This window comes from Schistocerca cancellata, chromosome 6, assembly GCF_023864275.1.
Source record: "Schistocerca cancellata isolate TAMUIC-IGC-003103 chromosome 6, iqSchCanc2.1, whole genome shotgun sequence".
NCBI classification, from domain to species: Eukaryota; Metazoa; Arthropoda; class Insecta; order Orthoptera; family Acrididae; genus Schistocerca; species Schistocerca cancellata.
This window is the reverse complement of record NC_064631.1, coordinates 349,511,772-349,534,201: the sequence shown is the minus strand read 5'-3', so window position 1 is coordinate 349,534,201 and position 22,430 is coordinate 349,511,772. Positions and strand designations below refer to the sequence as shown.

The 22,430-nt window shown below is 42.3% G+C and overlaps 1 protein-coding gene across 2 annotated transcripts in view; it reads left to right on the top strand.

Moving 5' to 3' along the window:
• Positions 1-22,430, top strand: part of LOC126191346 (ATP-dependent RNA helicase DHX30-like) — a 303,809-nt gene that overhangs the window by 200,439 nt on the left and 80,940 nt on the right. For both annotated transcript variants that reach the window (XM_049932185.1, XM_049932186.1), the window contains one exon: positions 13,073-13,281. In XM_049932185.1, the coding sequence (XP_049788142.1) occupies positions 13,073-13,281 (209 nt within the window). The remainder of the gene's footprint in view (positions 1-13,072; positions 13,282-22,430) is intronic.

The following is a 22,430-nucleotide window of genomic DNA, read 5'->3' as shown; positions in this document are numbered from 1 at the left end:
ATCCAACACATGGCTAAGAAAAGGCAATATATACAGTGAGACGGAAGGATTCATGATTGCAATACAGGATCAAACAATAAACACCAGATATTACAGCAAGCATATTATTAAAGATCCCAATACCACAACAGATAAATGCAGACTTTGCAAACAACAAACAGAAACAGTGGATCACATCACAAGCGGATGTACAATACTAGCAAATACAGAATACCCCAGAAGACATGACAATGTAGCAAAAATAATACATCAACAGCTTGCCTTACAACATAAACTTATAAAACAACACGTTCCCACATACAAGTATGCACCACAAAATGTACTGGAGAATGATGAATACAAATTATACTGGAACAGAACCATTATAACATAAAACACCACCACATAGCAAACCTGACATCATACTCACCAATAAAAAGAAGAAATTAACACAACTAATCGAAATATCCATACCCAATACAACAAATATATAAAAGAAAACAGGAGAAAAAATTGAAAAATACATCCAACTGGCTGAGGAAGTCAAGGACATGTGGCATCAGGATAAAGTTGACATTATACCAAGTATACTATCAACTATAGGAGTCATACCACACAATATCCACCAGTACATTAATGCAATACAGCTACATCCAAACTTATATATACAACTACAGAAATCCGTAATTATTGATACTTGTTCAATCACCCGAAAGTTCCTAAATGCAATATAACATATACCGTACAGTTAAAAGGAAGTCATGCTTGATCGAGGTCCGCGTCACTTTCCATTTTTGACCAGACATAACGTCTGAGAAAAGAAAGAAAGAAAGAATAATAATTTAATTTTACATTGTGCCATTTCTGATGATGGCTACATTATTATAACTGAAACCTAGGTAATGTTTCTTTGCTTATGCAAGTAGAGGCTTAAATTTAATATAATAGTGCACAATATCTGTGGACTCAACAATTTGACATTTAAAGGATATAAAACTCAGTTTATTTGCTACTCTTATTCCAGAAAAGCCAGCAGCCAAATTTGGTTAGTGAACCAAGAACTCAATTTTTTTTCCTTTACTTCATACAATTGAATTCCATAACTGTATTAGGTGACACAAATTTTATGTTAAAATAAACTTTCTGTTAATGAGCAAGATGTTGACTTGGTACAGTGTAGAGGAGAATGCAAGACCTCGAAATGGCACTGGGAATTATTTTTTCACATTGTAAACTTAAAACAATAAGACCTTTTTAGAGTAGTAGTAATAAACACTAATGGTCCAGTACATTATGACCACCTGCTTAAGTGTGCTGGTCCACCTTTGGAATGCAATACATAAGTAATTCTGCATGGCATGTATTAGACAAGTCATTGGTATGTTTCTAGAGGTATATGGCACCAAATGTCCATGCACAGCACATGCAATTCTTGTAAGTTATGGGCTGTTGCTTCTCTAGTGCAAAGTGGGCTCTCGATACAGATGTTATGCAATGGGATTAGATCAGGTGAACTTGGGGGCCAGGACTTCATTGTGAGTTCACAAACATGTTCTTCAAACCAATGTAACCTATTTCTGGCTTTGTATCAGGGACAGTTGCCATTGCGGAAGACATGAATCATGGCTCGCAATAACGTTAACGTAGTCCACAACTATCATGTTGCCTTTGATTACTACCACAGGCCCCATGGGAAGCTCACAGCATAATATCTCCTCCACTAGCCTCCACCTGTGGCATAGTGCATGTTCTGAGCAGCCATTCGCCTGGTTGGTGGTGTATTCAGATATGACCATCAACCTGGTGTATTGAGGGATGATTCATCGAACTAGGGGAGATGTTTCAGTTGATCCATAGTCCAGTCTGTTGATTCCAGTCTGTATGATGCCATGCCCAGTGCAGTCATAATTGACGACGTCATTGGGTAAACTTGGGAACACTTAAGGATTGTTTGCTGCAGAGCCCCATATTCAACAATGTACACTGAATTGTGTCCTCTGAAGCACTAATTCTTGCACCAGCAGTGTACTGTCATTGGAGTGACCACAGATCATTGCCTATCCTGCTTTATACAGGGAGAGTCACTAACTATTGCCAGGAAGAATAACTCGGAAAGTATGATAGGAGCTGAAAAGTTTATGGGAAAAAAGTTGCACGAGACAGTGGGGGTCATAATATGACATTGTTTTTTGTTTCTAGGTGGGGTCGCTTCAGAGAGATGAAGCTCAACTTTGTTTCTTAAAATGGGATGCTATAGATCGGTACTTAGTTTCTGATAGCGGCTATAAAGACGAATCCAGTGATGTGTAACAGTAAGGTCTTTGAAGGTCAACAAATTTCACAAAGGTGGCATGAACTCCCTTTACAGAAGGTGTTTGAAGTGATGACCATTGGTATCAATGCAGGCTGCACCCCACAGGGGGTCCACGACCCTTTTATGGATATGTGCGTGGCGAGCACGGGGTCCCGAGCTAGTGCAGCTCTCTTTCCTTTCTGTGCTGCCTACCTTCCTTTTCCACATACCTCCCTGTCCCCGATCCTTCCCACTCCCCTCCTCCCCCTGCCCCTTCCCTTCACCTTCTCCCTCTCTTTCGGAGGATGTTTTGTGCCTATGTCCAGAGATGGACACTTGCCACTGTAAGACATAGTTTCTCTTCTTTGCTCTCTATGCTGGAAAGTATCTGTTCTCCCTTTGTACTTCTCTTTTCTTTGCCTCTTCTCTGTACCGTCTTCTCCGCTGCAGCATTTGAGGCCTCTCTTCTTTCCTTTTGTTAGTTCCTCCCTTTCTCTTCCGCATAATTAATTCCCCTCCCCGGGTAGACAAGTAGGACACATATGTACCCCCTGGTAAAGGACAGATGCAGGGCAGGTTGATTACCCGAGCTGGTACCTACTGAACATGCCGATTGGTCTCTCCATCCATTTCTCAGGAGGTGTGACCTAAGGTGTGGACAATCACCTAAGGCGGGAGTGCCCTCAAAGAAGGCCCCCACAAGGAAGGAGTACGCCATCGGAGATGCTGGTAATTGCGAGGGATACAGCTTCTGCCCACAAGAGAAAGCTAAAGGAGTCTCAGTCACAGACAATTCTTCCATCAGAGCCAAATTTCCTAGTTGTTTCGCGGTCTGTTGAAGGTCAAGACTTTTACAAAGTCAACCCTTTCATTATTCAGAAAGGTGTCGACACAATTGCAGGTCACGTAAAGTCTTGTTGCCGATTATGAAATGGTACCTTGTTGTTAGAAACACAGTGCCATCCAGGCATAAAAATTGCTGCGGACTACACTGCTGCACACCTTCCCTGTCCGGGTGGAAGTGCACTGTACTTTAAATTCATCAAGCACAGTGATGTATACACACTCACTTGACGGATTATCCGACAAGGACATTCAAAATTACCTGTCTGATCAGGGTGTAACAGCTGTATTCGAGTCATGAAAAGGGTTGACAAGGACTTGTTACCAATCCATACTCTCTTCTTGACATTTGACAACAGCTCAACTTCCATCAAACATTAAAGCAGGATACGAGATCATTTCAGTTTGCCCTCACATCCCCAACTGTATGCATTGCTATTGATGTCAGTGGTTTAATCACACCAGCCAGTCGTGTTCCAATGTGGCCAAATGCATAACATGTGGCAGGGATGCCCATGAGGGTGATTGTCCACCTCCATCCCCTCATTGCATCAACTGTATGGGAGACCACGCTGCTTCCTCTAGAGATTGCCCTATTTTCAAAGATGAGTGAATTATTCAGGAAATCTGAGTGAAGGAAAAGGTGTCTACCTTTGCTGCTTGTAAGTTATTTGCCAGTAGAGAGTCCACTGTGCTCCCAGTGGGTAAATATAGCACTGTCCTTGCATCTCCTCAGCCTACTAAGGAGGTAGCCACACAGACCTGTGGTCCACCTTTTGCGCCACGGTTGTCAGATCGGCCAGCCCAAAGATCACCCATTCAACCTCCCCACTATCATCTGCTCAATCTAAGACTCACCCTTCATTGGCTCCTGCTAAATCAGGGATTCCAAAATCGGACAGCCGGACTTCCAAAAAAGAGACTACTTGCAAAGATTTTTTACGTAACCTGACCTCACAACCATAGATTCCTCCCTCATCTCAACGTCTTTCTTCCACAAAGGCTCATAAGAAACAAAGTTCCTCTCGGTCTACGCCACAGCGTGTCTCATCTACAGCCCCACCCAGCGGTAGCTGCTCTAGGCCGTCTTCTGTGTCGCCGAGACGCACCGCAGGCGGCCAATCAACCAGCCAATCACTTGCGGCAGGAGCTGCCTCCGAACAACCTATGGATCAGGATCTTCTGCCTTCGGCTGAACGCCGTTCCACACCGTTGGCTCCCGACTCTGTGTTCATTGAGTTGACAGCAACCGTAGTGAGATTTTTTTCCCTTCTCTGTCCGCCCTATGTAAATTATCCATTGGAATATCTGCATAATTTGCTTCAGTCAGGATGAATTGTCAATTCTCTTACAATCCTACTCCTGGTTGTCTTCTGTCTTCAGGAAACAAAGCTACATCCCCATGCTCGCTTTGTCTTACCTCATTTCCAATTGGTCTAGCTTGGTCTCCCCTCTGTTGGTGGCACTCTGGCACACATGGGACTAATGATTCTTCTCCATGATATTGTCCATTATCACCCAATCCCCTTAAACAGTGCCTACAGTCCCGAAGCCTTTTAACACCTGCCCAATGCAGTTTCCGAAAGCAGTGTTTTGCAGTTGACCATCTTGTTGCTCTCTCGACTTACATCATGAACAATTTTCTCAGGGAACGCCAAACAGTAGCAATATTTTTTGATCTGGAGAGGGCATACAATACCTGTTGGAAGACAGGCATCCTCTGCACACTGTTCTCTTGGGGCTTTAGAGGTTGGCTACCCCTTTTCATTCATGAATTTATGACAGAGCACACATTAAAGGTGCAGGTGAACACTACTCTCTCCCATACTTTCTCCCAAGAAAATGTGGTGCCCCAGGGCTCTGTGCTAAGTGTTGTACTGTTTGCCATCACTATAAATCCAATTATGGATTGTCTCCTTCCCGATGTCTCGGGCTCCCTCTTTGTCAATGATTTTACAATCTACTACAGCTCTCAGTGGACCAGCCTTCTTGAATGATGTCTTCAAGGATGTCTTGATCGCCTCCACTCATGGAGCATCGAAACCGGCTTCTGATTTTCTCCCAGTAAGGCCGTCTGTAAATTTTTGCCATCGTATGGAGTTTCCTCTGCCTTTGCAACATCTAGGCCCTGTCGACCTTCCGTTTGCGGATGTTGCCAAATTCTTGGGACTTACGTTTGACAGAAAATTGTACTGGTCTTCCCACATTTCATATCTTTCGGCTCGCTGTCTGCAATCCCTCACCACCCTCCGTGTTCTGAGTGGTACCTCCTGGGGAGCGGACCGAGCAGTCCTCCTCGGCCTTTATTGCACTGTAGTGTGCTCGAAATTGGACTATGGAAGCACAGTTCACTCCTCTGCATGGCTGTCTGTTCTTCGGCGTCTCGACTTTGGCCACCACCGTGGATTGCATTTAGCGTCTGGAGCTTTTTACACCAGCCCCTTGGAGAGCCTTTACGCCAAGACTGCTAAACCTCTGCTGTACAATTGGCGAGCTGTCCTGCTGAGTCGTTACGCTAGTCGTCTGTCTTCCACGCCTGCTCATCTGACCCATGCTCTTTTTTTCAACGCCTCCTTGTATTTAGGGTATGCAGACCGCCCTTCCTCTCTACTAACACCGGGAGTCTGCTTCATTCAACTGCTATGTTCTCTTTCCTTCCACTTTCCCAAAAACTTGCTTGACAAATGGGGGTACGGCGCCACCTTGGCCTTCATCCCCGGACCTGCTTTCTCCATGACCTTTGTCAGCTTCCCAAGGATAGTTACCCCCTATAGTTTGTCGGTCATTTGCTGCTCTATGCGCACAAATGGAGGATGCCACATTTATTTACACTGATGGATCAAAGACCACATTTGGTTTTGGGAGTGCCTATATTGTTGGCAACAATTTTGGCTTCCCAACCAGTGTTCGGTTTTTACTGCGGAGCTTTACGCTGTTCTCCAGGCTGTCCAATACATCCGTGTCTACAGTATATTATATGCTTGTATTCGCTCAGCTCTCTTCTCAACCTCTAGGCTCTTTATCCCATCCACCCTCCGGTTCACCAGATTCAGGACTGCCTCCACATACTCCACTTGGGGGACATCTCTGTGCCATTCCTCAGGGTCGTAGGGCACATTGGTATCCGCAGAAACGAGGCAGCCAATATAGTGGCCAAGGTCGCAGTCTCTCTTCCTCAGTTCGTATGGTTCCCGTTGCTGATCTACAGAATGTTTTACGTCATCGTGTTTCTCTTTAATGACACACACATTGGTCTACACTTCCCAATAATAAATCAAGGCATGTAAAACCTCTTCACTGTGCTTGGACCTCTTCCTCCCCCTCTTCCTCCCACCCTCATCATTGAGAGGAGGTAATTTTAAGTAGACTCCGGATAGGGCACTGTCTTTTTAGCCATCGACTTCTTTTAAGTGGCGATCCTCCCTCACTTTGTCCCCACTGCTCTCAGCTGTGGATGGTGAGACATCTTTTTCTTCAGTGACCCTATTTTAATCTGCTGAGTGCTACAGAATATTATACAGTATATTATATTCCTTACCACACTGGCACTTACCGAAGCACAGGCTCTGACAATCCTCTATCGCATATCTTCAGATGTAGTTGGAACATCTTTATAAACAATGTCTTTTACAAATACCCACAAGGAAAAAATCCAGAATCGATAAGTCTGGCGAATGAGCTGGCCGCGACACATCTCCTCCACGTCCAATCCAACAATTTGGGAATTGTCTCTGAAACTCATTTCTACCCGTCAGCGAAAAATGTGGCGGGCACCCATCATGTTGATAACACATTCTGTTCCTTGTTCCTAAAGGTATTTCTTCCAATAACAGACCTAATATTTCTTGCAGGAATGTGGTGTACTTCCTACCATTAAGATTTCCTTCAATGAAATAGGGGCCTATAATTCTGCCCTCCAGAATCCCACACCATACATTCACCAACCATGGTTTTTGACCGAGCGAGGTGGTGCAGTGGTTAGCACATTGGACTCGCATTCGGGAGGATGACGGTTCAATCCCATGTCCGGCCATCCTGATTTAGGTTTTCCGTGATCTCCCTACATCACTTCAGGCAAATGCCGGGATGGTTCCTTTGAAAGGGCACGGCCAATTTCCTTCCCCGTCCTTCCCTAATCAGAGCTTGTGCTCAGTCTCTAATGACCTCTTTGTCGACGGGACGTTAAAATACTAATTTCCTCCTCCATGGTTTTTGGTGTGCAACTTGCCACAGCCAACGTGGATTTTCAGTTGCCCAATAATGCATGTTATGCAAATTAACATTTCCATGGTTTGTGAATGTAGCCTTATTAGTAAATAAAATCAAATTAATAAATGTCTCATCCCTCTGAATCTGAAGTTGAACCCATCAGCAGAATTCAGTGTGACGCATACAATCCGTACCATTTAATTCTTGGTGAAGACTGATATTGTAACTATGATATTTATGGCGATGCACAGCATGAACAACACTATTCTGGCTCATGCAAGATTCCTTTGCAACTTGACGTGAACTAACACAAGGATCTCAAACCACAGTGGCAAGAGTACCAATTTCTGTTTCCTCAGTAGTAACTTTCCTTTGCCAGATATGTTTCTGATGCATTAAAGATCCAGTGGTTTCCCAATTTATCATATACATATTTAAATGTATGACATGTAGAGTGAGTACATTGAGAATATCTTTCAGCATATAAATCTCTAGCTCCCACTGAACATTGTGGGTGTTCTCCATAAATAAGAAGCATATCGACTTGTTCTTCAAAGGAATCCATCATTCACATTCACTTGATTCAATGATACTAGTCTTACCATTCCTATTATTGTTGTATTTCAAAACCGTCAAATGGTGTTTACGTGTCAATGGCACGTTAGATGTATATGCCGTATTCGGCGAATATTTACTGTTTATGCAATATGAGAGAGAGAATCATCAAAGCATGTGCTTCGATAAGTGCCGAAGTGATAAGGAATACCAATCAATCCATGATAAGAAGATTGCAGCACTGCATTGATACCAGTGGTCGTCACTTCGAACACCTTCTGTAAATGGATGTTCATGCCACTTGTTTGACCTTCATTGATCTTAAAAGTACCAAACTGTAGCATCCCATTTAAAAAAACAAAGTTGACCTTCATTTCTCTGACACAATCCCACCTAGCAACAAAAAACCAATGTCATATTATGGCCCCTGTTGTTCCATGCAACATTTGTCCCACAGACTTTTCAGTTACTATCATACTTTCAGAGTTATTGTAGGTGGCAATAGTAAGTGACTCAGCTTGTAGAGCGGGCAAGCCTGTGACAAGCTTCTCCATTACAGAGATGCTTTTTCCTAGGTGCTGGGCTATAATAATCTGACCTTTTTCAAAGTCTCATTCAGCAGTGTATTTCCCATTTTGCGACTCATTTCATCACTAGAATGATTCCCCATTGATCTTGGGCCCAGTGCTTGCAGTTCCATCAGGCAGCATTAATCTCGCCTTGGGTTCTGGTCGTAATGTTTCGGCTCACCAGTATATGTAGTTGATGGTACACTGGTTGTATCATTTCCACTTTGTATAGAAGACACACAGACCTAACAAAAAACATTGTCTGGTAACATTACTGAAAGAAGGTTATTACCAAAGGTTAAAATAGTTTCACTAATTTATGAGAGCTTTTTTTAGTAATTCTATACATATATACAGCCACATCAAAACTCTAAAAGTCTTTTCTCAATGCAGTTTTTGGTTTTCTTTCACTGTAGCAGTTAGGAAGAAAGTGAGATAGTTAGTCATCTGTAAGGAGGAATCAACATGCACCAGATGATAGTAACCAGAGGAACTGTGGAGTAAGTTTACTGTGTAGGCAAATTAAGTTGAAGAGCAGAGCAAACAGAGAACTGAACGCTCCATGACAGTCTTTTCTGTAGATTTTATGGAAATGGTTGAAGTAGAAATCTCACCACCTGCAAATGCTAAAAGTCTGTTGGCCAAGGGCAAAATTAGTCGCTTTGACATTTCTGGATGAATACATTACTTGGGGGGAGAAGATGATTTTCATTAAAAATATATCTTCATTGTACTTTATAAGTGATATGGTGAACAGACACAGTGAATGAATCAGGGACACAGAAAATCACTACTATGTAATACATTCCCAATTCACCAAAAATGGTGTGTACTGTCTTCATTCCAGAGACTGGTTTGATGCAGCTCTCCATGCTACTCTATCCTGTGCAAGCTTTTTCATCTCCCAGTACCTATTGCAACCTACATTCTTCTGAATCTGCTTAGTGTATTCATCTCTTGGTCTCCCTCTAAGATTTTTACCCTCCACGCTGCCCTCTAGCACTAAATTGGTGATCCCCTGATGCCTCAGAACATGTCCTACCAACTGATCCCTTCTTCTAGTCAAGTTGTGCCCCAAATTCCTCTTCTCCCCAATTCTGTTCAGCACCTCCTCATTGGTTACATGATCTACGCATATAATCTTCAGCATTCTTCTGTAGCACCACATTTCGAAACCTTCTATTCTCTCCTTGTCCAAACAACTGTGTTACATTGAAGAAACTCCTTAAATAATTTATAATAATGAAAAAACATCGTGTTCCATCACCAAGAGTTGCCTAATTAATTGTTCTTTATTACAACCAGTTTCAGTTCTCAGATCATCCTCTAGACTTTAGTTTTTGTAAACAGCTTACATGACAATATTAAACAATGATGTCACATAGCACAAAATCCATTGTAAATCACTGTTGTTAAGTAATCAAATACATTATGTAAGTGTTTGGTACGTTTTTTTATTGACAATGCAGTGCCTTTTATTATTTGACAACAATGACTTGTGATGGATATTTTTAACAGCTCTTTCCAGTGGAACAGTGATGGCTTTTTTAAAAAAAACACCCTAAGACAAAAAAAAATGCACTGCAAAGGAATTATCTGAATGGGATAGAAATCAGTAGATGTGATGTACATACACAAAAAAATTAATGCTTAAGTTTCAGAAGAAATTGCATGATGAATTAAAGAGAAAGCGCTTCGCAGCTTGATCTAATCAGTAATGCATTTGTACACCTCTGGTCCTGATGTGTGCATTTCTTTGACTTGGTATTGATTGATAGTTTTTGGATGTCATCCTGAGGGATATCGTGCCAGATTCGTTCAAATTGACACGTTAGGGCATCGAAATTTTATGAGCTGATTGGAGCATCGTGCCCATAACACTCCAGATATTTGGAAATAGATTTGGCGACCTTGCTGGCCAAGGTAGGGTTTTGCGACCACAGAGACAAGCGGTAGAAAGAATGAAATTGTAATTCTGCAGAGGAGTGTACGCTGATATGAAACTTTCTGGCCAATTAAAACTGTATGCCAGACCGAGACTTGAAGTCTGGATCTTTGCCTTTCATGGGCAAGTGCTCTACCAACTGGGCTACACAAGCATGCCTCATGGCCCATCCTCACAGTTTGAAAGGTAGGAGACAAGGTACTGGAAGAAGTAAAACTTTGAGGGCAAGTCATGAGCTGTGCTTGGGTAGCTCAGTTGGTAGAGCACCTGCCCAGGTAAGGCAAAGCTCCCAAGTTCAAGTCTTGGTCCAGTATACAGTTTTAAAATATCTGGGAGTTTCAACCAGGAGAAACTCTCACCATGTGCAGCTGGATAATATCATGCTGAAATGTAAGCCCAGATAGCTTGCCATAAAGAATGCCACAAATGAAAACCAAAGAAGTCCAGCTATGAAAATAAATGGTGTCCCAGACCACCAATCCTGGTTGTCAAGCCCTATGGCGCATGACACTCGAACTGGTATCCCACTGCTGTCCGGGGTGTCTCCATACACGGCGTGATATCTCATTGAATGGAGTCGAATTGTCTTCTGTGATGAGGCCTGCTTCGAATTGAGCCCTGATGGCCAACAAAGGTGCCCTGGATAGCAGTAGGATACCAACCTATCATCCACCATATGGCCTGACAACTAGGATTGATGATCTGGGGTGTCTTCTTTTCGTAGCAGGACTTCTTTAGTTGTCATCTGTGGTGCCCCTACAGCACAGTGCCCTCATGGCAACCCATTCTGGCCTTACATTTCAGTAAGATAATGGCCACCCAAACAGGGCGAGAGTTTATACTGCTTGTCATTATGCTTGCCAAATCCTACCTGGCCAACAAGGTCACCAGATCTCTCCCCAACTAAGAACATTTGGAGCATTATGGGCAGGGCCCGCCAACCGCCTCAGGATTTCGGTGATGTAATGCACCAATTGGTCAGAATTTGGCACAATATCCTCAGGAGGACATCCAACACCTCTGTCAATCAGTGCCTAGCCAAATAACTTCTTGCATGAGGGCCAGAGGTGGACCAACATGTTATTAACTTGTCCAGTTTGTTAAGATCTTTCTCTTGAAATAAAATCATCCAATTTTTCTGAAAATGTGATCATTTGTCTGTACATGTACAGGTTATTACAAATGATTGAAGCGATTTCACAGCTCTACAATAACTTTATTATTTGAGATATTTTCACAATGCTTTGCACACACATACAAAAACTCAAAGTTTTTTTAGGCATTCACAAATGTTCGATATGTGCCCCTTTAGTGATTCGGCAGACATCAAGCCGATAATAAAGTTCCTCCCACACTCGGTGCAGCATGTCCCCATCAAAGAGTTCGAAAGCATCGTTGATGCGAGCTCGCAGTTCTGGCACGTTTCTTGGTAGAGGAGGTTTAAACACTGAATCTTTCACATAACCCCACAGAAAGAAATCGCATGGGGTTAAGTCGGGAGAGCGTGGAGGTCATGACATGAATTGCTGATCATGATCTCCACCACGACCGATCCTTCGGTTTTACAGTCTCCTGTTTAAGAAATGCCGAACATCATGATGGAAGTGCGGTGGAGCACCATCCTGTTGAAAGATGAAGTCGGCGCTGTCGGTCTCCAGTTGTGGCATGAGCCAATTTTCCAGCATGTCCAGATACACGTGTCCTGTAACGTTTTTTTCGCAGAAGAAAAAGGGGCCGTAAACTTTAAACCGTGAGATTGCACAAAACACGTTAACTTTTGGTGAATTGCGAATTTGCTGTACGAATGCGTGAGGATTCTCTACCGCCCAGATTCGCACATTGTGTCTGTTCACTTCACCATTAAGGAAAAATGTTGTTTCATCACTGAAAACAAGTTTCGCACTGAACGCATCCTCTTCCATGAGCTGTTGCAACCGCGCCGAAAATTCAAAGCGTTTGACTTTGTCATCGGGTGTCAGGGCTTGTAGCAATTGTAAACGGTAAGGCTTCTGCTTCAGCCTTTTCCGTAAGATTTTCCAAACCGTTGGCTGTGGTACGTTTAGCTCCCTGCTTGCTTTATTCGTCGACTTCCGCGGGCTACGCGTGAAACTTGCCCACACGCGTTCAACCGTTTCTTCGCTCACCGCAGGCCGACCCGTTGATTTCCCCTTACAGAGGTACCCAGAAGCTTTAAACTGCGCATACCATCGCCGAATGGAGTTAGCAGTTGGTGGATCTTTGTTGAACTTCGTCCTGAAGTGTCGTTGCACTGTTATGACTGACTGATGTGAGTGCATTTCAAGCACGACATAAGATTTCTCAGCTCCTGTCGCCATTTTGTCTCACTGCGCTCTCGAGCTCTCTGGCGGCAGAAACCTGAAGTGCGGCTTCAGCCGAACAAAACTTTGAGTTTTTCTACATATCTGTAGTGTGTCGTGACCATATGTCAATGAATGGAGCTACAGTGAATTTATGAAATCGCTTCAATCATTTGTAATAGCCCTCTACATCACATCTTCAGATTTCTACCTGATTCGGATAATTCCTTTGTGGTGCTGCGGGAGAACCACATTGACAAAATTTGTAATAATATATGTGTGTTGTTTGTTCCATAATATTGTTGACATATTTTCATGTTGTTTATGTGATTTAAATAGTTTCGCTTCTCTCTTCCTTCAGGGGTTGGTTAAAAATCAAAAAGCAGCACAATTCTTATCAGAGATGCCTGAACCACCGAGTGAAGATGCAATTCAATTGGGTGTCTCAGAATTAGTTGCCATAGGAGCTCTAGATGATGATGAAAATTTGACAGCTCTTGGAAAACGAATAATGAATTTCCCAACACACCCTAAACTTTCAAAGGTGCTGGTCAATGCAGCAGTATTGAGGTATGTGAGTATTAATATATTTCACAACATATAAAAGTGAAAGGGAGCATTAGTTCACTTGCATGGTAACACAGCTATGATTAGTACGTCACAGTCGTATAACTGGCAGAAACTGCACATCATTAACTAACATATCTGTACATCATTAACTAACATACTTCTACATTCCAGAACCAGTGATCGTTCATTGTATATTTCCCAGTTCACTAGGACACCCCGCTTGAAGTACTGGGTGATCAAAAACTCAGTATAAATTTGAAAACTTAATAAACCACGGAATAATGTAGATAGAGAGGTAAAAATTGACACACATGCTTGGAATGACATGGGGTTTTATCAGAACCAAAAAAATAAAGTTCACAAAATGTCTGACAGATGGCACTGGACAGCAAAACTTCAGTGACTGTGCATGACAATCGTGTATAAAAGGAGCTGTAATGAGAGAGAGAATCAGATGCGCCAGCAGTCGCAGCATGTTGATGTTACCTGAAAAGGCGCTTTTAGTGAAGCTGTATTATCAGAATGGGGAATGTGCTAGTTCAGCGTTACGATCCTATCGCCATAGGAAGGGGATTCAAACGAGTAAAGGTCCATTGACAAATGCAGCTGTGGCGAGAATAATTCCGAAGTTCGAAGCCACGGGTTGTTTCGATGATAGTCCCTGTAGTGGCTGACCGAGCACAAGGTGTAATGCTGCTGAGACAGATAAGAAAGTGCTGTAGCGGGTTCATCTATGCATGGAGAAGTCAGCGCTCGTGCTGTCGCATGTCGCACCGTCATTCCATACACTACTGTTTGGTTGGCAGCGAGGGGTACCCTCTGATGCTATCTGTACAAAATCCATCGGCATCATGAACTGTTACCCGGCGATTTAGTGAAGCAGAGGGCGTTTCAAAAGATGGCGGAAGATGACAATCGGTTGAGTAACGTGTTGTGGACCGCCAAAGCTCATTTCACGCTCCGAGGGTCTGTCAATGCCCACAACTGCTGAATTTGGGCTACCGAAAATCCTAGAACTGTCATGGAAACTCCATTGCACGACGAGAAAGTCACAGTGTGGGGTGGATGTACCACATCTACCGTTATTGGGCCTTTTTTCTTCGAGGAAATGCGTAATTCTGGTTTTGTAACTGCTACCGTGACGGGTGAGAGGTACGCCGATATGTTACAGAATGGCATCATCCCCAGCCTGGCTGATAAACACCTGCTGGAACGTACGATGTTTATGCAGGATGGCGCTCCACACCATATTGCTAGACGTGCAAAAGATCTCTTGCGCGCGTTGTTTGGTGGTGATTGTGTGCTCAGCCGCCACTCTCGTCATGCTTGGCCCTCCCAGGTCCCCAGACCTCAGTCCGTGCGATTATTGGCTTTGGGGTTACCTGAAGTCGCAAGTGTATCGTGATCGAACGACATCTCTAGGGATGCTGAAAGACAACATCCAACGCCAATGCTTCACCATAACTCCGGACATGCTTTACAGTGCTGTTCACAACATTATTCCTCAACAACAGCTATTGTTGAGGAATGATGGTGCACATATTGAGCATTTCCTGTAAAGAACATCATCTTTGCTTTGTCTAACTTTGTTATGCTAATTATTGCTATTCTGATCAGATGAAGTGTCATCTATCGGACATTTTTTGAACTTTTGTATTTTTTTTTAATTTTTTTTTCCCCTAATAAAACCCCATGTCATTCCAAGCATGTGTGTCAATTTGTACCTCTCTATCTACATTATTCCATGATTTATTCAGTTTTCAAATTTATACTGACTTTTTGATCACACGGTATATAATAACCATTCCAGTCTAGAAATAATCTCAGTAGAGAACCTGCTGTGCAGTCCGTACTTCCTTCTGCGACCGTGTAGAAACAGAGCCCATTTCTTTAACCTATTGTGGTGTAGATGGCTCTGCTTTAGAAAAAAAGAGGGCATGGTGGATGGACTGTACTTGTGACCTACCAATAAATATATAAATTTCTTGAAAGTCCATATGTCCGCAGGCATTTCTTTCTCTGCTCTCATCAGAGATGTGGAGGCGGCCCTGCCGGCAGCGATAGAGAGCAATGGGTGCACCCAACTGCAAATTGTTGCTCATATCGGCACCAATGATTCCTGCCATCTGGGTTCAGAGTTCTTCCTCAGTTCATACAGGCGATGTAATCCTCAGTTCATACAGGCAGTTGGCGGAGTTGGTGAAGGCGGAAAGCCTCACTTGCGGAGTGGAAGGCTTAAACCAGAGGCTCAGATGATTCTGCGGAGATCTGGGATGCAAATTTCGTGACCTCCTGCACTACACGCAGGAAGCGGCTGCAAGGGTAGTGGAGTACATGTGGAGTGCACATGTGGGTTATTTAGGTTAGAGAATTCCCTCCCTAGGCCCGACAAGACGCCTCCTGAGACACGACAAGGTTGTAGTAGGCAAAAAGCTACAGGAATAACAGTATTAATGTGGTAATAGTAAACTGCAGGAGTGTCTATAGAAAGGTCCAGAACTGCTCTCATTAATAAACAGTCACAATGCCCACGTAGTACTAGGGACAGAAAGTTGGCTGAAACCAGATGTAAACAGTAATGAAATTCTAAACTCAGATTGGAATGTATACCGCAGAGACAGGCTGGACAGTGAAGGGGGAGGAATCTTTATAGTGATAAAAAGTGCAATAGTATCGAATGACATTGACGGAGATCTGAAATGTGAAATAATTTGGGTGAAGGTCATGGTTAAAGCAGGCTCAAACAGGGTAACTGAATGTCTGCATAGGCCCCTGGCTCAGCAGCTGTTGTGGCAGAGCATCTGAAGGAAAATTTTGAAAATATTTCGAGTAGATTTCCCGACCATGTTATAGTTCTGGGTGGAGATTTTAATTTGCCAGATATAGAGTGGGAGACTCAAACGTTTATAACAGGTGGCAGGGACAAAGAATCCAGTGAAATTTTTTTAAGCGCATTATCTGAAAACAACCTTGAGCAGTTGAACAGAAAACAGACTCGTGGAAATAACATATTAGACCTTCTGGTGACAAAAAGACCCGAACTATTCGAAACAGTTAATGCAGAACAGGAAATCAGTGATCATAAAGCAGTTACTGCATCAATGATTTCAGCCATAAATAGAAATATTAAAAAAGGTAGGAAGATTTTTCTGTTTAGCAAAAGTGACAAAAAGCAGATTTCAGAGTACTTGACGGTTCAACGTAAAAGTTTTGTCTCAAGTACAGGTAGTGTTGAGGATCAGTGGACAAAGTTCAAAACCATAGTACAATATACTTTAGATGAGTATGTGCCAAGCAAGATCATAAGAGATGGAAAAGAGCCACCATGGTACAACAACAGAGTAACAAAACTGCTGTGGAAGCAAAGGGCACTTCACAGCAAACATAAACATAGCCAAAGCCTTGCAGACAAACAAAAATTACACAAGGCAAAATGTAGTGTGAGGAGGGCTGTGCGAGAGGCGTTCAATGAATTCGAAAGTAAAGTTCTATGTACTGACTTGGCAGAAAATCCTAAGAAATTTTGGTCTTATGTCAAAGCGGTATGTGGATCAGAACAAAATGTCCAGACACTCTGTGACCAAAATGGTACTGAAACAGAGGATGATAGACTAAAGGCCGAAATACTAAATGTCTTCTTCAAAAGCTGTTTCACAGAGGAAGACTGCACTGTAGTTCCTTCTCTAGATTGTCGCACAGATGACAAAATGGTAGATATCGAAATAGATGACAGAGGGATAGAGACACAATTAAAATCACTCAAAAGAGGAAAAGCCGCTGGACCTGATTGGATACCAGTTAGATTTGACACAGGCTACGCGAAGGAACTTGCCCCCCCTTGTTGCAGCAGTGTACCGTAGGTCTCCAGAAGAGCATAGCGGTCCAAAGGATTGGAAAAGGGCACAGGTCATCCCTGTTTTCAAGAAAGGACAATGAACAGATGTGCAGAACTGTAGACCTATATCTCTAACGTCGATCAGTTGTAGAACTTTGGAACACATATTATGTTAGAGTATAATGACTTTTCTGGAGACTAGAAATCTACTCTGTAGGAATCAGCATGGGTTTCAAAAAAGACGATCGTGTGAAACCCAGCTTACGCTATTCGTCCACGAGACTCAGAGGGCCATAGACACGGGTTCCCAGGTAGATGCCGTGTTTCTTGACTTCCGCAAGGCGTTCGATACAGTTCCCCACAGTCGTTTAATGAACAAAGTAAGAGCATATGGACTAACAGACCAATTATGTGGTTGGATTGAAGAGTTCCTAGATAACAGAACACAGCATGTCTTTCTCAATGGAGAGAAGTCTTCTGAAGTAAGAGTGATTTCAGTTGTTCCACAGGGGTGTGTTGTAGGACCATTGCTATTCACAATATACATAAATGATCTTGTGGATAACATCGGAATTTCACTGAGGCTTTTCGCGGATGATGCTGTAGTATACAGAGAAGTTGCAGCATTAGAAAATGTCAGTGAAATGCAGGAAGATCTGCAGTGGCACTTGGTGCAGGGAGTGGCAACAGACCCTTAACATAGACAAATGTAATGTATTGCAAATACATAGAAAGAAGGATCCTTTATTGTATGATTATGTGGTAGTGGAACAAACACTGGTAGCAGTTACTTCTGTAAAATATCTGGGAGTATGCTTGCAGAATGATTTGAATTGGAATGATCATATAAAATTAATTGTTTGTAAGGCGGGTACAAGGTTGAGATTCATTGGGGGAATCCTTACAAAATGTAGTCGATCAACAAAGGAGGTGGCTTGCAAAACACTCGTTCGACCTATACTTGAGTATTGCTCATCAGTGTGGGATCCGTACCAGGTCGGGTTTACGGAGGAGATAGAGAAGATCCAAAGAAGAGCAGTGCGTTTTGTCACAGGGTTATTTTGTGAGCGTGATAGCATTACAGAGATGCTTAGCAAACTCAAGTGGCAGACTCAGCATGGGAGGCGCTCTGCATCGCGGTGTAGCTTGCTGTCCAGATTTCGAGAGGGTGCGTTTCTGGATGAGGTATCGAATGTATTGCTTCCCCATACTTATACGTCCCGAGGAGATCACGAATGTAAAATTAGAGAGATTCGAGCGCGCATGGAGGCTTTCCGGCAGTCGTTCTTCCTGCGAACCATACGCGACTGGAACACGAAAGGGAGGTAATGACAGTGGCACATAAAGTGCCCTCCGGCACACACCGTTGGGTGGCTTGCGGAGTATAGATGTAGATGTGGGATTCGTACCAGATAGGATTGATAGAAGAGATAGCGAAGATCCTACAGAGAGCAGCGCGCTTCGTTACAGGATCATTTAGTAATCACGAAAGCATTACGGAGATGATAGATAAATTTCAGTGGAAGACTCTGCAGGAGAGACACTCAGTAGCTTGGTACGGGCTTTTGTTGAAGTTTCAAGAACATACCATCACCAAGGAGTCAAGCAGTATATTGCTCCCCCCTACGTATATCTCGTGAAGAGACCATGAGGATAAAATTAGAGAGATTAGAACCCACACAGAGGCATACCGACAATCTTTCTTCCCACTAACAATACAAGACTGGAATAAAAGGGAGAACCAATAGAGGTACTCAAGGTACCCTCTGCCACACACCGTCAGGTGGCTTGCGGAGTATGGATGTAGATGTAGATGTAGATGTAGATGTAGATGTATTGTGGGTTGTGGCAGTGGGCCAGCTCCTCACTCACATGAAAAAATTAAAATGCTAAAAAGCCTAGTGATATGCCTGGGAAAAACTGGAATCACGGACAATGAGCTGGCAAAGAAAAAAAGGAAATGACATTTGGATGCTAGAATGTGCAAGTTATCTCCACAAATCTGACTATATTACCAAGAGAACTTGACAGTTCAAAATGGATGTTGTTGTGCTATGTGAGACCAAGAGGAAAGACAAAGGAGAACAACAACTTGATAATTATGCACATATTTGGAGTAGGGTCTCCAAAGTGGCAAGAGCCAAAGCGGGAGTCTCCATTATGATAAGGAAAGCAGGGAAAATGAGAATGGCAAATTGGAGATTTATTAGCCAAAATAATATTATGGTAGAAGTGACTGTTTGCCAGAGAAGTTGTAATTATTGTTGTATAAGCACACACAAATGATACAAGAGACCAGGAGAAAGATACTTTCTGGATAATCCTTAGAAAGACGATTGAAAAAATCCCAAGGAGGAAGGAACTGATTTTCATGGGGGATATGAAAGGAAGAGTAGGAATTACAGAATCATGCCCAGTAGTGGGATAACATGGAGTAACAGAATATGACGACAATGGAGAACGACTGATTGAAATTTGTGAACAGTTTGAGCTGAAAATTACCGACAGATTTTTTTAACACAGTGATATACACACATATACTTGGCAACAGAATATGAGAGAACTTCGTTCTATAATAGATTATATTATGGTTAGACATTTGAGTAATTTCAACACAGCAGATAATAGATATTATGGAGGAACCAGTATGGATCGGACCATTATTTAGTAAAAATAAAGAGTTTTTGGCCATCGAAGAATGCAAAGAATTATTCTAACAACATTAAAACAAATTATGCTGAAAAAGCTGAAACTCTATACTTCAATATTGACAGTCTAAAAGTTGAAAGTATATGACCATTCTTTTCCACCAGACTGGAAAAAACATCGGAAGAATCATTTGAAAGAAGTACAGAGGAAATGTCTAGAGACTGGTTTGATGCAGCTCTCGATGGTACTCTATCCTATGCAAGCCTATTCATCTCCAGATAACTACTGGAACCTACATCCTTCGGGATATGGTTAGTATATCCAACTCTTGGTCTGCTTCTACGATTTTTACCCTCGACGCTTCCCTCTGGTACTAAATCGGTGATCCCTTGATGCCTCAGAATGTGTCCTACCAATCGATCCCTTTTTCTACTCTGGTTGTACCGCAAATTCCTTTTCTCCCCGATTCTATTCAGTGCCTCGTCATTAGCCCTTGATCGACCCATCTAATCTTCAGCATTCTTATGTAACACCACATTTCAAAAGCTTCTATTCTCTTCTTGTCTACACTGTTTATCATCCATGTTTCACTGCCATACATGGCTACACTCCATACAAATACTTTCAGAAATGACTTCCTGACACTTAAATCTATACACAATGTTAACAAATTTCTATTCTTCAGAAACGCTTTCCTTGCCATTGCCAGTCTACATTTTATATCCCTCTACTTTGAACATCATCAGAGATTTTGCTCCACAAATAGAAAAACTCATCTACTACTTTAAGTGTCTCATTTCCTGATACAATTCCCTCAGCATCATCTGATTTAATTCGTCTACATCCCATTATCCCTGTTTTGCTTTTGTTGATGTTCGTCTCATATTCTCCTTTCAAGACACTGTCCACTCTGTTCAGCTGCTCTTCCAGGTCCTTTGCTGTCTCTGACAGAATTACAATGTCATCTGGAAACCTCAAAGTTTTTTATTTCTTCTCCATAGATTTTAATTCCTACTCCAAATTTTTCCTTTGTGTCCTTTACTGCCGGCTGCGGTGGTCTCGCGGTTCTAGGCGCTCAGTCCGGAATCGCGCGACTGCTACGGTCGCAGGTTCGAATCCTGCCTCGGGCATGGATGTGTGTGATGTCCTTAGGTTAGTTAGGTTTAAGTAGTTCTAAGTTCTAGGGGACTGATGACCGCAGCTGTTAAGTCCCATAGTGCTCAGAGCCATTTTTTTTTTTTTTTGTCCTTTATTGCTTGCTCAATATGTAGATTGAATAACATCAGGGACAGGCTACAACACTGTCTCACTCCCTTCTCAACATTGCTTCCCTTTTGTGCCCCTTGACTCTTACAACTGCAGTCTGGTTTCTGTAAAAATTGTAAATAGCATTTTGCTCCCTGTATTTTTTACCTGCCACCTTCTTTATTTGAAACAGCTTATTCCAAACAACATTGTCAGAAGCTTTTTCTAAGTCTACAAATGCTAGAAATGTAGATTTGTATTTCCTTAACCTACCTTCTAAGATATATCATAAGCTCAGTATTGCCTCACGTGTTCCTACATTTCTACGGAATCCAAACTGATCTTCCCCGAGATCGGCTCCTACTAGTTTTTACTTTCGTTTCTAAAGAATTTGTATTAGTATTTTGCAACCATGACTTGTTAAACTGATAGTTCGGTAATTTTCAAACCTGTCAACACCTACATTCTTTGGGATTGGAACTACTATATTCTTCTTGACATCTAAGGGTATTTCGCCTGTCTCGTACATCTTGCACATCACCTGGAAAAGTTTTGTCATGGCTGGGTCTCCCAAGGCTATCAGTAGTTCTAAAGGAATGTTGTACACTCCTGGGGCCTTGTTTCGGCTTAGGTCTTTGTTCTCTGTCCAATTGTAAATGCAGCACCATATCTCCCATTCAAATTCAATAATATTGCCCTCGAGTTTAGGACTGGTTTTCCATCTGAGCTCTTGATGTTCATACAAGTGGTTCTGTTTTCTCCAAAGGTCTCTGTAATTTTCCTGCAGGCAGTATCTATCTTACCACTATGCCTCTACGTCCTTACATTTGTCCTGTAGCCATCCCTGCTTAGCCATTTTGCACTTCCTGTTGATATCATTGTTTAGATACTTGTATTCCTTTTTGCTTGCTTCATTTACTACATTTTTTACATTTTCTTCTTTCATCAATTAAATTCAATATCTTTTCTGTTGCCCAAGGATTTCTACTAGCTGTCACCTTTTTACCTACTTGATCCTCTGCTGCCTTCACTATTTCATCTCTCAAATTTACCGATTATTCTTCTACTGAATGTATTCTCCGTGTTTAGGTCAATGATGCCTTAATGCTCTCTGAAACTCTCTACAACCTCTAGTTCTTTCAATTTATCCATGTCCCATCTCCTTAACATCCTACCTTTTTGTATTTTTTCAGTTTTAATCTACAGTTCATAACCAATAGATTGTGCTCAGAGTCCACATCTGCCCCTGGAAACATCTTAAAATTTAAAACCTGGTTCCTAAATCTCTGTCTTACCATTATATAATCAATCTGAAACCTTCCGGAGTCTCCAGGCCTCTTCCATGTATACAACCTCCTTTCATGATTCTTAAACCAAGTGTTAGCAATGACTAAATTATGCTCTATGCAAAATTCTACCT